The sequence below is a fragment of the Spinacia oleracea genome, chromosome 3 (assembly GCF_020520425.1).
Source record: "Spinacia oleracea cultivar Varoflay chromosome 3, BTI_SOV_V1, whole genome shotgun sequence".
Lineage (NCBI taxonomy): Eukaryota > Viridiplantae > Streptophyta > Magnoliopsida > Caryophyllales > Amaranthaceae > Spinacia > Spinacia oleracea.
Window position 1 is genome coordinate 7,359,682 of NC_079489.1, and position 16,971 is coordinate 7,376,652.

The window sequence follows — 16,971 nt, forward strand, 5'->3', positions numbered from 1 at the left end:
CCCTGGTTTGTAAAATCAGAGCCGCAAAAACAGAACCAAATCCGAAGTAACAACAAAATTGATGCAAAAAAAAGTCGTGGAAGCATGAAACAACAAATTTGGATCATATTTTAAATCCTGGAAGTTTCCCAAATTCTCAGCCAAATTTGATCAAATTCTATCTCAATTACCAACCAAAACCCAAAATAAATTCTATAAAACAAAATTCGAAGTTTCAAAGCAGAAATTCAAAGAAGTTGAACAATTAATTAATCAAATTCAAAGCAGAAAGTAAATTGAAGGGAATGGAGTACCCAAGCAGTTGAATTTGAGAGAGAGGCGAAGGCGGATAGATGATCAGGATTAATGGTGAGTTTGGCATGGATGAATAAAAGGATGGATTGAATGAAGTCTGGTGGTGGGTCGTCCAGTTGGTCCGCTGTTGTTCTTCATTAATGGTGAATTTGTACGCTGCTCCGCCGCTTCCACCTCCGCCTCCACTGCCGCTGCCCTCCACCACAGGGTTAGAATGGAGGATGGGGTTTGGTGGAAGAGGATTAGAGGAAGAAGATCGAAGAAGATGAAGAGGATCGTAGGAAAAAACTGGAGGAAGGAGAGAGAAAACGGGAGGGAGGAAAGGTTAGGGTTTAGTCGCTCAGCACGATAAACAACGAAAGAAGGGTGTTTTCGTAAATTGCTAGGTGGACACGAAAAGTTAATTTACTTAAATACCCTCAGGAGCTGGCTTATATAATAGAGATACTAACATTTATTTTAATATACTAGAAATAAAATAGATTCAAAATGAATTATGTGAATAGTGAAAAAGTCAAAACAATGGGAGTATTCCGGGAACAGATGGAGTAGTTGTCACGGGAGGGGCGCAAACCATCTGAGGAATTATGAATCCTCGAGACTTGATCTAGGCTAAAAAACACCATATTGACAGCCAACATTAAACACAACTAAGACATGAGTATCATTATATATACTAATCCATTTCAAAATAATCATTACACTTTCTGTTTTAGTTTATTTCATAATATTCTTTACACCTTGCTTTATTTTATTTTGGATATGAAAATTATTATCTTATCCTTCTTACCCCCACAATATTTATAATTTTTCACCCACTTTTTCTTATTTATATTTTCTTTTCTTACACTTACCCATCTTTTTTCACATTCTCTTAGTTTATCCATATTGTATTATTATTTAACCAGCTTTTCACTTTTGTTTTAATATTTATGCAAATAGTAACCGTAAAAATATTTATAAAACGGAGGAAATAGCATGCAATGATACAAGCATAAGAACTCACCTCATAATGTATACGTTAGCCATAAGATCGGGGTAAATGTCAACACATGTGACATGATTTGTTTTACTTTTTTTTAGCAAATTTTTAACCAAGTGTGTCTTGGCCTAGTGGAAAGGATTTCACCTTCCAATCAAAAGGTTGGGGGTTTAATCCCCACTAGGGGCACTTTGAGGGAGGTTTCCCCTTATCACTCCCCCCACTCTCAAAGTGTCTAACCTGCTAACCCGGGCGGGTTAACCTGTGCGGGATTCCGACCCGATAGGGCTATTCATCTTACCTTGCAAAAGAAAAAAAGTGACATGATTTGTATATGCGTATACTACTACGTATTCAAAATATATAACAAGCGGAAACGAATCACTAATTCACTATAGTTTAATAAGTGCTACTCCGTAAGACAAACTCTTGCAACTGTGGTGGACTAGATTATCATTTATCAACTTGTGTTTCTGGCCAATTTTCTTATTCTTCTACTACGTACTTCCTTTATCTCACATTACATTACTCTTGATCACTTTCCTTTTTCTGAGTACGTCACCCCGTAATAGATTACACACTTCTAATTTGGGAGAGCTATGTAATGATCGATCAATGAACTATGTATTTTGTCTAACCTTTTTAATTTAATACTCTATCCGTTCTAAATTATTTGTTACACTTACATTTGCATAAAGTTTTAGGTTATAAATGATTGTTTAATTAACAATTGTTATTTTATTGAAAAAGTAGATGTGACAGAAGTTAGTGAAAGTATTTTTTTAATTGAATGAGAGGGTGTGGGGACAAAAAATAAATAGTGGGAAGAGATAGACAATATAATAATTGTGGGGTCATTCCTAATTTGGAAGTGTAAGAATTAATCTGGAACGAACGAATTGAAAAAAGAAAGTGTAACAACTAATTTGAGACAGAGAGAGTAGTTCGTAGCTTGCATTAAAAAAATTAGGTACGATTAGACAATATAGTATGAACTTTATACAAGTATAATCAAATTTTAAGGGATTCGGAACTAAAAATACACTACGGAACTTTTCGTATGGGGCCTGGACTCACCAAGGCCATAAGTAAGAACCGCCACTGATGCCGCCTACTACTTCTATATGATTCACCTTCCTCTCATGGGTGGGAGTAAAGAGCTTATTTAAATTGCGGGAAGGAGTATGGCCTAATGAACTTCATGAGTTCAGTCTTGTTGGGCATAGAATTTTGAGGTGGGGAACAATGAAAATGTCCCATTACCTCCAACTTTAATGGTGTTGCTAAAATATTAATTCGATTTTCCATCAAAAGGTACACTATAAAATATAGGGGTAAGAAAAAAAAACAGGGTATCTTGAATCAGAATATATGTTAGGAACATGTGGTTTTGGACTGGAACCTGTTGTGTAGGTTCCCGGGGAAATAAAATTGGAAACATATTGTAACAAGTTTCGGTTCTCAATTTTTTGAAACGGGTACCCAATACACACCAATTTTAATATGAAATACCCAAAATAAGGGACCAAAACATATAAAAATGTTTAATATGCACAAAATATAAAACAATCTAAGCTATATTTTTGAAAATATAAATATATAATTACAATTTAAGCCCAAATTATAACCAATCAAAGCCCAAACCATAAAATAGCTTTTTTCTAATTAACAATAATTTATTTAAAATTTTAAAATGTAAGGGTACCCTGAACCGAAACCTGTTAACATCTGGTTCCTGAAATTTTGATAGAGTACCCTATTGTGCTCACCCCTAATAAAACATTCTCTATCTGTTTGACTTTGTTTTTCTCATTTGAAATAAACTTAATTTGAGGAGAAATAAACTTTAATCATAATTAACTTTCGATAAATTTAAGAAAAATATATTCACGTGAGATCTAACTTGTCAGATTTGTCTTCATGTGTACTATCAAAATATGACTTTTCTATACTTATTATAATGTGTAAATAAAGGATATTAATGATTCCAATGGTAGAATAATGAAATTGAGTGTAAATTCTCAATGACTTGGGATAGTTCACATTAATAGCTTACAACCTGATCTAGTTCTATGAGAACTCTACTTTTTACATAATTACACAAATTTTATCCTTACAAAATGTAATTGAGTGCATTAACATATTTTCTATCACAAATATGTGCATTCAAGGCCATAGGAAAAGGTAAACGAGACAAATATAGATTAACATACATTATATAGAGACACGACATTTTAGTAAGTGATAGAATACATCAATTATTTTGTTAATCAAATATCTTTTAAAAATATTTCTGGACATTTTATAATTTTTACCGAAAGATATTATCACTTAAACTTGTACATGAAACTCGATCTAAATGTTATACTCCACGGTACACTTTTAACATAACCCCGTAGGGCCAGCCACAAGTCGAATACTAACATATATGGCTTGGGTTTTGATTAAATTTACCGAGTCTAAACTCGAACTCAACTTCAAATTAAAAACCATTCTTAAATAAGAATTTGTGTTTTGAAATTTTTATACACGTTAACACGTAGTAATTGTTAGGCTGTAGCATAATCGGAAACTATTGAGTTTTAGTTTGGCTGCAGGCCGGTTTTAACATTCAAACTATAATTTTAAGCTCAAAATAAACTTACTAACAAATGAATAGAGCTCGAACCGAATTTAAATTGAACCGATACCAAACTGATCACGTTGTCATCCATGTTCATTATCCACCTCTAGAATCGCTTTTGTGATTTCCTATCTTAATTATTGAACATTTCTGTAGACAAATCTTAATGATCGTAAATGTTAGACTTTAAAAATTAGTACTCGTAAATGGTAGACTTTGATTGAAGTAGTCAACCTATAAATGGGGGCTTGGAGTATTAGAGTAAAAGAACAACTCTAATGCTTATAGGTGGGGACTTTCTTTTAATTTGCAAAAATATCAATCTATTAATCATTAGAGTGATTTTAAAAAATTAGTTTGGTAAAAAATTATCCAATAGAAATTTAAGTACGGAGTATTAATTAAAATTAATTGGTTAATTGTAAAAGTGGATTCATTTAAATATCAAGCCACTTTTGTGAATTAGCTTGTCATTGAAATACAGATAATGGAGTAGTTGAAAAGTCAATCAACTTTAAAGTCATGACAAATTAATTTGACAATTACTACAACATGTATGGTTGTGTTACTACTTACTACTCCTTCCGTATTTTAAAAAGAGATACAATTTCCTTAAACGACCGTATTTTAAAAAGAAATATACTTTCCTTTTTTGACATTTTTTGGTTCCCTATTCCAATATATTAATATTTTTTTTATTTTTTTTGTGGTTCTCACACTTATTCACATCATCATTTTACTATAACAAATAATCCACCCACTACCTTCACTTTTCTCTTATTTTAATAAATTAAAATCACTCTTTAAAACTATGTGCCGGTCAAAGTGTATCTCTTTTTAAAATACGAAGAGAGTATAGCGGAGTACTCCGTAATTCTTTGCTTAAACTTATTGAGAGATATAAAATCTCTCAGAATATTATATATTATTAAATATAGAATCTCTCAGGATATTATATATTATTAAATATCTTAAGAGATTCTATCTATTATTTAAATAAAAAAATAAATGAAAACAAAATAATAAAAAAACTTACTTATAAAAGCATCCTAGTTTACTAGCAAACCCAACATATGCTTTCTTCCTCGAAATTGCTTTTGAGGCCCCACACTTCACTTTTCCTCCTTTCACTTTTCTCCTTACAATTTTACCTTTATGAATTAAGCTTTGTACATAAAACATGGCAAACAAGATATTATCCACCGGAATTCCTTACAAAACCCTCCCCGAAAGCTACATCCGACCCGAAAATGAGAGGCCCAACTTATCTCAAGTCTCCGATTGCGAGAATGTCCCTGTTATTGACTTGGGTGCCAAAGACCGTACTCAAACAATCCACCAAGTCTTCAATGCTTGTAAAAATTACGGGTTTTTCCAGGTAAGATTGCACACATCTGAACCCTTCCACAGTTTTACTACGACGTCTGCATGTGTCGTAGGTGGTAGTCTTCAGGGCCGGCTAAAGGGAGGTCCAGGCGGACCTCCAGCACCAGGCCACAAAATTTTGGGACCCCAAAAAGAAATTATATTGGTTAAACCCCCCAAGAACAAATATTATATATTTAACAGCTGCTTTGTTATGCATTAAGTAATCTTTGTCCTAGTTGGTAAAGAATTATAAGTGTGGTAGCCAAGACTAAGGTTCGATTCTTATCATGGCCCCTTTTTTTATTTGCTTTTTTCATGTCCATTAAACCTTTACATCAATTTTCTCAAACCATCACACACAAAACGTTAAACCATATTATTAATTTGACTTTATATTTTTTATAAATAAAAAAATATTAATATAATAATTATATGTTTTACATTAAATAATTGCCCGTAAAAAATTATATGGACCCAATATCTGTATTTTAGCACAGGGCCTCCAAATTACCGGAGACGGCCCTGGTAGTCTTATGCTGATTTCTATCCATTTTTGTTTTTTTTTTTTTGTTTTTTATATATATATATATTTTTTAAAAATTTGTAGGTGATTAATCATGGGGTGTCAAAGGAATTAGCGGAGAAGATGCAAAAGGTAGCTCGAGAGTTCTTCGATATGTCGGTTGAGGAAAAAATGAAATTATATAGTGACGATCCAACTAAAACACTAAGATTGTCTACAAGTTTTAACGTTAACAAAGAGGAAGTTCATAATTGGAGAGATTATCTTAGGCTCCATTGTTGGCCTCTTGAGCAATATGTCCCCGAATGGCCTTCTAACCCCCCTTCCTTCAAGTAAGATCTCTTAATTTATCTATTAATTCTCTTAATTTATCTCTTAATTTATATATGGATAATGATGCAAACAGGATTCGAATTAAATCATATAAGTATATTATATTATATACGTGTCACTTAGTGTATGTATTCACGTCTCATAATATCTACTGACTAAACTAATTGACAATAATAATACTTAAGGTCTCAGTCCTTTAACTCCAAACCCTATATCCAAACAGAACATTTTGTTTGGTTATCAAAGGGGTGTGTATTTGTGTAAGGATAATGAAGTAGACTAAACATGTATTCTACTCTAAATCAGTTAATTTGTGTATCACGTCTCATGATATGTACGTATCAAATTTATTGACAAATACTTAAGGGGTACACATTTTTTAAACCGACTTGCCACACATGGCTAGTTTTGTCTTTGAGTGGATGTCATTGAGCTAGATGTCCTTGCCACGCATTTCATATGTGTTTTTTATACAATAAAATGTGAAAAAAGAAAAGGAAAAAGAAAAAGAAAGAGATCGATCCTATCGAGGTCAGTCGTCATGCTAGTGAGCAAGTATTACGTTAACATTTTATTTTTTTTATTTATTTTAATAAAATGCAAATGAATATAGGATAATAATAATAATAATAAAAATATTTACCAAGTTGGTTATTTAAAGACAAAAACGCTGTAATGACGATGACTTCAGCATAGTGGATTGACTATTCTAATTGTATCCATTATTATTATCGGGGCCCTTAATCCTGCTCAAATTAACCTTAAACTTAGGCTAGCAAATGTTTTTCTACTAATTAACCTTAGGTTCATAGGTTTGGCCCTAGCTACTTATACTATTTTAATTAGTTCCTAACATATAGGAAATTCAAAATTATATGATTCATAAGGTGTCATTTATATTTACTTTTACATTTTACAATAGTCATTTTACAAGTACGGAATAATTAAGAAAAGTACAGACTACAGAATAATAAAATAATTCTTATTTACTTCATAATTTAGTCCTTTCAGTTTTTATTGTCATGTTGTAATCCATTTCTCCTTTATCTATATTTTATATATTCAAATCTGTTTTCTAGTTATACACCTCTTAACAGTAAAGGGAATTTATGTCTCAATCAACTGTCCTGAGAAAATTCAAACTTTAAACTTTAAGGTTTATGATAGAGAAGTTTTTATCAAGTGAGTCAGACTATATTTGAATAATGTACTTTTTATTGGTCTGTATATATCCCCAGTTCAGGTCAACCTTAATAAAATTAGCACACATCAACATCCACGTGTAAAAGGCATGCTTAAATATGGAGTATTGTACAATACATCGTATACCGTATATAATACATAAAAATCTTCATATGATACCCTACTTCAAAGACGGAGTAATTGATGGGATGAAAATAAAATTGAATTGAATTGTTCAACTTTTTTAGGTTGCATGCAATAGTACTCCGTACTCGTATGTCTCAAAATTTGGTTGATATTACACATGTCTTGCCCCCCTCACCTCATGGGACCCACCTTCTTGGAATCTGTACTTAAATCTCTGCCATTTCTGGCCGTTGAGTCTCATTCATTGATGATCACAATTTTCGATACGAATCTCGCCGATTGATTACGCTGACATCACGTATAAACGTAAGCAAATTGCCACCCCATGACGTCATATAGCTGACGTAATCTTTAGAAGTACTCCGTAATACTCCCTCCGTCCCGGAATACTTGACCTGTTTTCCTTATCGGGCCGTCCCTTAATACTTGACCTGTTTCTAAAAATGGAAATATTCTAACAATATTATATTATTTCTCACTCCACCCCTATTAACCCACCTACCCCCTACTCCATACAAAAAATAATTAAAAATTCAACCCCTACTCTCCCCAACCCCACCCCTTTACACATTTCCCACTAACTACATTAAAATAATACCCCACTATCAACTACTACCTATTAAATTAAAAAAGTCAATTCAAGTCCCTTAAACTCTGTGCCGGTCAAACCGGGTCGAGTATTCCGGGACGGAGGGAGTAGGCTTTTCTGTGTACTCCGTAATTTTTTAAAAATTGGCTTAACTATTGTACCGTTTGTACGTAAGAGTTACGCCAATTGTACCATCTGTACCTGTGTTTCTATCTACCTACTTAACTACTTCCTCCGTCTCTTTTTGTTTTTTACGTTTTCCTTTTTGGGTATTTCAAAATATTCTTTACATTTCCTTTTATATTATCATTTAAATAACTTAGTATTCTATCAAAATTTGTGTCCAATCATTATTTTAACCAATCAAATTCATTGGGTTATTTAATCTCTCACACTTTTCCATTGGGACATTAAATTTTTCTCATTTCCCAATATCAGAATTTTGATAAAAGTGAAAACATTATAAATAAACGTAATTTATCTCGTTTAAATAAAGAAATTGAGGGATTTCAATGCAAATTAATTATTCATTAAAACGCGTGAAAAAATACCAAACGTAAAAAACAAAAAGAGACGGAGGGAGTACTTTATACCACTTCTATAAATTACTCAGTGACGGTCAAAAATTTAGACTCTGTTTGACAACACATTTCAGATATCTTAAATGATAAAATACATACTTTATTTTAAATTACCTTAAATAATTAATATGTCTGACAAGCATCTTAAACTTAACCGATCTCTATTTAAGCTACTTAAATTTTTAAGTAATATATCTTTAACTCATTATTTTAAGTACGGAGTAATTATTTAATTCTAACTCCTTAAATAACTAATTCTACTAAACAACTATTTAAATAAGATACAAAGTAGTATACAAAGGACGAGAGTCAAATGTCGTGGCTGATTCTATGGCCAAGCAAGGCTTACTCAGAATGGATGACTTTGTAGCGTGGCTTTAGTAAACTGCTATCTTTCTTACTTATAGCTTAGCAGGATGTAAGCCATAATTTGGCATGTATTGTTTCACCTCATAATAAAATACATGCAGCAACTTATCAAAAAAAAAAAAAAAAGATACAAAGTACGGTAGGTGAGAAGAGAATATACTGTGAAAAGAGCAGTTAATAAGGTTCAACTTATTATGTCTCATGGGAAAAAAACAGGTAATACGGTAGTCCACCTTGTGGCAAGGAGGGATACTCATGGTAGTACGAAACTTATATGTACGAACTCGTTCTCCCAAAAGTATTATTACTTTGGTGGACCTTGATTCGTTATAAAATGCCTGCTTAACTTTTCCCTCAAAAAAAAAAAAAACTACGGAGTAGATACAAAGTACTTTATTAGTTTTAGCGGCAGACCAATTTCAACAAACTTGTTGACTTTAATCTCCGTTTCAGTTAGTGTTACCAATCAGAGTGTATAAATACATACTTATCAAAAAAAAAAGTGTATAAATACGTAGTAACACAACTTGACTTGATATTGGTATTCACTATTCCAGAGTAACATACAATGCTCAATCAATTAACCTTCCGAGCTAATTTTGAAGTGTACATCGGAATAAGGGGATAATTTAGACTCTCTTTTGACAATTTACTTTCGAGGTTTTACAATATTCACACACTAGTAAACTACCTTTTTATAGAAAGGTATGGCTTTCACTAGAGGTCTACATGTCATAAACTCAGGCTTTAATTAGCTTAATGCACGGTAGATCGGATTCCTAGGTCCTAAGCTACCACTCCTCGTTTTAAAATAATCGGGACACTACTGTTAACTTTTTGTAATTTTAAGAATACAAAATTAGAGATATTAACATCTACGATAAATATAAAACGTAAAATGTCCCATTATTTCAAAACGGAGTGAATACAATTGAGATCCTACAACACAACATGCAATTGCTTTTGATGATATGTTGAAAAATGGTACTCCGTAACAAAGTGGGGTGTATATTTAAGTTTAGAAAAACAAAATTGTGGTATGTTTTTCAAAAAATTACAGCAACTTCTAGAATGCATGGTAGGGAATTGAATTAGAATTGTCAAATCAAGCCACCGTAAAATCTAGAATGTTGTGAAAAAAGTCGTTTTTGCATTAGCTTTGGACTTTAATGGTAGGATTGTAATTTGGGAAGATGGGGTAATGCCGTAATGGTATGGCCGTATGGGATGGACTATGGGGTTAACAAGAACCCGATAAGACTCAAATCCAATCCCAACTGCTAATAGTTGAAAGATTCAACATAGGAATGTCCTTATCCGATAAGATTTGCATGTTGATTTTTACACCCAAGAATCAATAGATAAGGGATATATGGATTTCAAATTTTTGTGATCCATTTATGATTTATCCCGAGTTGGAACCCTTCTCATTTTCTAAAAGTAATGAATGGTCGATTTTATAGATGGATGTCAAAGTCTTGGAACTCATTCCGACTTTAGAAGATTGCTCCATTTGTCTTTTGTTACAGCCTCTAAGAACATCTCCAATGGTTGTAGCTAGGGACTTGCTTGTAATTTTTAGAAATTTCAAGCTACTAGCTTTACCATTGGAGTTGAAATAATAAATTAGCTTGACCAAGCAAATTAGCTTATTTAAGCTAATTTGCTTGAAAAAACTTTACCAATGAAATAATATTAAATTATATTAAATTAAAATTTTAATTGACAAATATGACTACATTAAATATCAAGCTAGTAACTAACCACTAGGGTACTAACTAGCTAGAAAGGAAAATAGCTTGAAATATTATGTGACATGACAAGCTAATTTAGAAATTAGCTTACCATTGTAGATGCTCTAAGGCACATTTTAAAATGTAAATATTTCTATATTTTTTTTGCTTGAAAATATTTCTAAATCTACAAGCATAAAAATTATAAAATGTTGATATTCTAAAAATATATATACGCAGTATTGAAACTAATGTAACAAGCTTTCACATGACAATATTATTACTACTTATGAACAAATGAGAATCCAATTTATAAAGTTTGACTAAAATATTCAATAGAATAATTTTTAGGGACGGATGGAGCTGTAGTGCAATACGGATAAGAGTGAAAATCAAAGTAGAACTTTCTTCCATTTCTTTCGATAACATATTTTTTGTCAGTATTTCAAAACTTATAAATGAGTCTTTTTGTATTATGTGATTAATTCAATATCTAATATTTTCCCTATTCTTTTTTAAATGACACAATTATTTAGGCACGTTTGTCAATGCATGATTTTAAACTTTAATATATTTATATTATGGATAAGAAAAATTGTAAAAAGCAAAGTAATATTAAAAAATATTTATTAAGATAAATTTAATAAGTCTCCACACGACTATGTTTTTTCTAAAGTATAAATCACAAAAAAAAAGTATGAGATTTGAAGGGTAGGTTTTCTTGTTATCTCCCTGAATATGATAGCGGTTTGTAAGAGCTCTTGATCCCCTTCGGGTTTTAAACCATATGTTTGCACGTTAAAATACATGGCCCATATAACGCGGTTTATGTATACAACGCGGTTATACATTGTTTCGGGTCAAGTCTTCGTATTTATTTTTCTCATATGGCCCATAGCAATTAGACAAAATTTGTCGGCCTATTAACCACATGGTCCACATGCATCATACTACATCGATACGTCAATACATCTTCATCCCCTAATCATTGGCCCACTTATCATTTAATAATCATTACTTAATCATGTCCAATTTATGCATGAATCTATGCCATAATTAAAATTTCCTTAGTTTTTTTTTTAAATTTAAAAAGTTTTCAATATAATTTCTACTACCAATTTCAGCTTATTTATCGCTTTCAACTTATTTTTCGATTGAGAACTTAGGTTTTAAGATAAGAAATAGAAAAAATAGAAAAAGGAAATGGTTATAGTGAGATAGAGAGGGACAACGCACGAAGGAACTAAGGAAGGTAAGTTTACGTATTGAATAAAGTATTTTTTTAACCATACGATGCACGCGTTATTTTTTTTTTACCAAATCTATATAATGATGAACATTGATATAAAAGTTTAAGGGCAACGAAGTAATCAATTATTCCACCATTGTTGAATTAAGAATTAAAGATGGTATGAATGTAATATGAATTAATAAAACGTACATGGAGTAGTGGATGATTTTTTTTTTTAAAAAGGTAGAATTAAGATTTTATGAGTAAAACAATTAAAGAAATGGAAAAATATATAAAAGTAAGAAGATGACATGTGACAAGCAAAACATTCCGTTTTAAATTATTAGTATAGATTATTACACGGTTCAAAGCTAATGTTTTATGCGATCGTAACAAAATAATTCCTTTCCAACATCAAATTAGTAACAATCTTAGCTCATTGTAAAAGATGACACGTGCCATCTCAAATCTACACGTAGTAGCCAGAGGACCATTTAAGTCACTATTCGTCTATTCATAATAGTTATTTCTATGGACCACGAGTAAAAGTTCCTTCGTACATATAGAAACTAGGTCTTCACGTCCCACACCTTTGTCCCACTTCTAGTAAGGTAGTAGTCTAGAAGGTGAGAAGAGTCTGTCTACTACTATTCTCACAAAGTGCCATTAACTTCATGAAGTTGATGGATGAGACCTGGTCATTCTATTGTTGCTATTATTGTCAAAAGTGTTAATTAATACTCCATCTATACGTATATATTAAAAGACGTTTATAATTAATTTTACTACTCTTATCACGATGCAATAATTATATAAGACACTTTAAATTTTGTTAAAGAATTTTGTGGTTTTTGAATATATATTTTCCATTTACGACACATAAAAACAATTTTCTTTTACGCAAGTTTTTTTATATAAAAAAAGTCGAACATACATATATTATTCAAAGTAGCATCCCGAGGCATAGCTCGGACAACACACTAGTTAATTATTTTTTTTGGTTCTACTACGAGGAGTTCCCACCGCCTTTGGCTAGGTAATCTCCCGTGGGAGTTTGCATGGGTACCTCGATGGGCAACATCCCTCACAGTTGAGACTTTTTCCATTCCCAAGGCTCGAACCCGAGACCTTGGTTAAGGAGCAAGAGGCCCTTAACCACTCATGCCAACCTCAATTGGTACACTAGTTAATTAATTATATGGTTGTGTCATTGTGTGGAAGCTACTTCTACGGCTCTACTACTCGAATAGACGAATACACATTGAGTTGTTGAATTTGAGTTACAATCTGCCAAACACAGACAAAGACATTTCAATATTGATGTAATAGCACGTACGTAGTAGCTAGGCCGGTTACAATACATTAATGTTCCATGGTAATATGGTATGGACCGTAGGGAACTGCTTCATGGCCGTAAGACACGTTATCACCTGTCCTCGCTCTAGGTTGTTTCGAGGAAACCTACTCTGATGCTTAAGTTAGTAGGTTTTCCAAAGTGGTAATGTACCTTTGTACACATTCGACTTCTTAAAGGAACCGTACATGTACTTTTATACTTCATTCAGTTTGAAATTAATAGTCACACATATATCTTTCCTCTAGGTTGTTTCGAGAAAATCTACTTAGATTCTTAAATTGGTACTAGGTTTTTCGAAATAGGGTGAAGTGGGTGAATGCTTCAAGGGTAAATTAGTAGGTTTCGATAAATCTTACTCTAATGTCTCATTGGTTGTGTCTGTAACGCACTCCCATCCACTCTTGAGCAGAGTGGATGGGAGAACACATCCAATTAATGAACCAACCAATGAGAGAAAGAGATATACAACAGCCCACATACCCATTAGAAGGGTTCACTTAATAATGTGATGGAGTAAGACATTAAGAAGTACAGGCCCAATAGTTGGATTGATGGTCACCAATATTTATGGAGTTCCCGCAATGTAATATGAGTATGAATGCCTAGTGGCCGGAGTGGTAGTGACTGGTGAGTTGGTGACAGCTTTGACTAGTGGCGGATCTTAAACAGTTTTACGAGGGGGCCAGTAGAAAAGTTACGCAATATAGTATGAATTTTTACAATTATATTCAACTTTTAGGGGTACGTGACTAAAAATACATTACAGAACTTTTCGCCCGGGGGTCCACTCAGACCATAACTAAGAACCGCCACTGACCCTGACAAACGTTTAATACTGGTATAGAAGCGGCTCAATTTGTATCCTTTGTCCTTGTGGCCATACAGTTAGTGAGTTATATAGACTTCATTCAGTTTCGAATTAATAGTTACACATATATTACTTGTAGCATGTATTAAAAGAAAAACAACGATTTATATTATATACGCCCATATGTCACAGCTGAAAGTACTATCTGCTACGCATATGTAATGTAACTAATGTAAGTATTCTAACTTGGAAATTCTTTGGTGATTTTTTTTTGACAGGGAAATAGTGAGCAAGTACATAAAAGAAGTTAGGGAACTTGGTTTCAGAGTCCAAGAACTAATATCAGAGAGTTTAGGGTTGGAGAAAGATTACATAAAGAATGTCCTAGGAGATCAAGGACAACACATGGCTCTTAATTATTACCCTGAGTGCCCGGAGCCAGAGATGACATACGGGTTGCCGGGTCATACTGACCCTAATGCCCTTACCATCCTTCTCCAAGACTTGCAAGTATCTGGCCTTCAAATTTTTAAGGATGGTAAATGGCTTGCTGTCAAACCTCAACCTGATGCTTTTGTCATTAACATTGGTGATCAATTGCAGGTAATCTAGACATACCATTATTATTTCTTCACTTTTGTGCATGTAACAAAGTTTAAATTACCAACCTGACTAATTAATGTCTGGTTCTCTTCACCTGATTTTAAAGATGATCGTGGGCCGGACCAATGCTAGGTCCACATTGCATTGTGCCGGGCCAGACCAGGCCGAAAAGTTCAAAAAATGGCCCATGCCCACTGGCTTCGGGCCGGGCCGGGCTAATTTAACCAAATTTAGCGCGCTTGTCGTGCTTTTTCCAAAAAATTAAGGCCTAGGTCTGGCCCACGACTTCGTTCCCGTGTCGGGCCGTGCTTTTTTATTTATGCTCGAGCTGGGTCGGGCTTTGGGTTGGTTCGACCCACGACCATCTTTACCTGATATGATCTGATTTTTCTAATTTCTGGTATGGTCTGAATGTTATGTTAGTGTTTTTTGCTTTTTTGCTCTGGTTTGGTATGATCAAATAAGCATTAAGAACAATTTATGAGACTGTTAACCAGTTTAGTTGGCAAAATTTTAAGGACGTGTCTACAACATAGGATCAATTTCCGTGTACATCATGATTAAATTATCTATTCATAGATGTTTTATTCCCTGTAACATTAGTATATAGTTTGATTAACTAGCAAGGGGTTACTTTCAGGCATTAAGTAACGGTATATACAAGAGTGTATGGCACAGAGCAGTTGTGAACACAGATAAGCCAAGATTATCAGTAGCTTCATTCCTCTGCCCCGCCAATGATGCGTTGATAAGCGCGCCAACACCTCTGACCGCCAACGGATCACCGGCTGTATATAGAGACTATACGTATCCTGAGTACTACAAGACTTTCTGGAGTAGGAACTTGGACCAAGAGCACTGCTTGGAGCTTTTTAAAAACCAAACCTAGCTAATATATAATCATGTTTTTAAAAACCAGTTTGTACTTTTGTAGGCAGCAATAAGTATATTCCACTGTTTGGTGGAGTATATTACATGTATTATCCAGTTTTTTTTTTTTTTTTTTTGTTTTGTTTTTTTTTTTTTCCCGGTAGGTAAGAAGAAGGCCTTACCAGGCTGGAACCTCGTACGGGTCAACCTGGCCCAGGTTAGCAGGGGCCTATTTGAGAGTGTGGTTTCGTCATGTATCTTGTTGTTAGTAAACTACTATCGCTTTGTAATGTTTAAGTGATGAAAATTGTAATAGTATGTGTATGACGCTTGTAGATAAATAGTCTACCTTTGAATAAAATTTGTGTTAGTTATTCACTTATTCGATCTACCTTTTTTTTTTAAGGCCTTGATTCCACATTTTTACATGGACATGCATTTGACTATTTGAGTATTGGAAGAATCATCCATAATTAAATTAGAGTAACTAGGTATTGTTACTTGAGAAAACAAATACTTGTCTATCCAAATTATTATTGCAGTTAAGATGTTGGGTTTATCCGGCCTTGTGTTGAAACCCAATGTTATGAAAAAAGAGGAGCGGAAATATCAACCTAAAAGGTTGAGGAATTACTCCTATGGTTGCCGATGAGTTTCAGTGTGGAACTTTCGTTCTTCCTCCTTAATCTGTGTACTATACACCGTTGCGTTGATACACCAAGCCCAACATAATCATGCTCATTTCGATAAACTTTAGTTTTATTTATAAATATGTTTTGTATAACTTAATATTTCGAGTTTTAGATTCTTATATGTAGCTTTAATTTTTTTTTGGTGTACCATCCGGTTCACCCTTAGGGCTAATCCGGATTCGGGGCGACTTCTGAGTGGATAGGTTCCATTCCCCTCCCAATTGTTGTTGCGGGGGATCGAACACAGGTCCTCCCTACCAAGTTCAGCCTCAATCACCACTGAACCAACAGTCAATTGGTTATATGTAGCTTTAATGACTGCATATAAAAGAACATTTGGTTGGGGGGTGGGGGAAGTCAGCTAAGTTGGGAACCAAAAGACCATGAAGATATAAATGATGCTAACAATAACAAACTTGGGCCAACAATCTAACAAACAATATTATGGGTCTTTTCGTTTGTTTGAAGTAGTTGGACTCATCTTGTGGGCTTAGTGTATGGGCCGAACAATATAGCACCCTTTCTTTATCTAAAAACTAATTGTAGAATATTGCACAAACCTACAATATGACCTTTTTTTATTTTTGGTAGACAAACTTACAAAGTGTCTACAAAACAACATTTTAAAGCCTAATCGATGGGAAATTGCGAACAATAAAAGTGTATTGATCATTGCACATTTGCAC

The 16,971-nt window shown here is 33.4% G+C and overlaps 1 protein-coding gene across 1 annotated transcript; it reads left to right on the forward strand.

The window, feature by feature from the left end:
- Window positions 1–4,957: 4,957 nt before the first annotated feature.
- On the forward strand, window positions 4,958–15,971 carry LOC110797571 (protein DOWNY MILDEW RESISTANCE 6). The gene is made up of 4 exons (XM_022002692.2): window positions 4,958–5,277; window positions 5,875–6,122; window positions 14,399–14,723; window positions 15,364–15,971. The coding sequence occupies exons 1-4, from the start codon at window positions 5,080–5,082 to the stop codon at window positions 15,610–15,612; spliced, it is 1,020 nt and encodes a 339-aa protein (XP_021858384.1). The 5' UTR covers window positions 4,958–5,079; the 3' UTR covers window positions 15,613–15,971.
- Window positions 15,972–16,971: the final 1,000 nt, after the last annotated feature.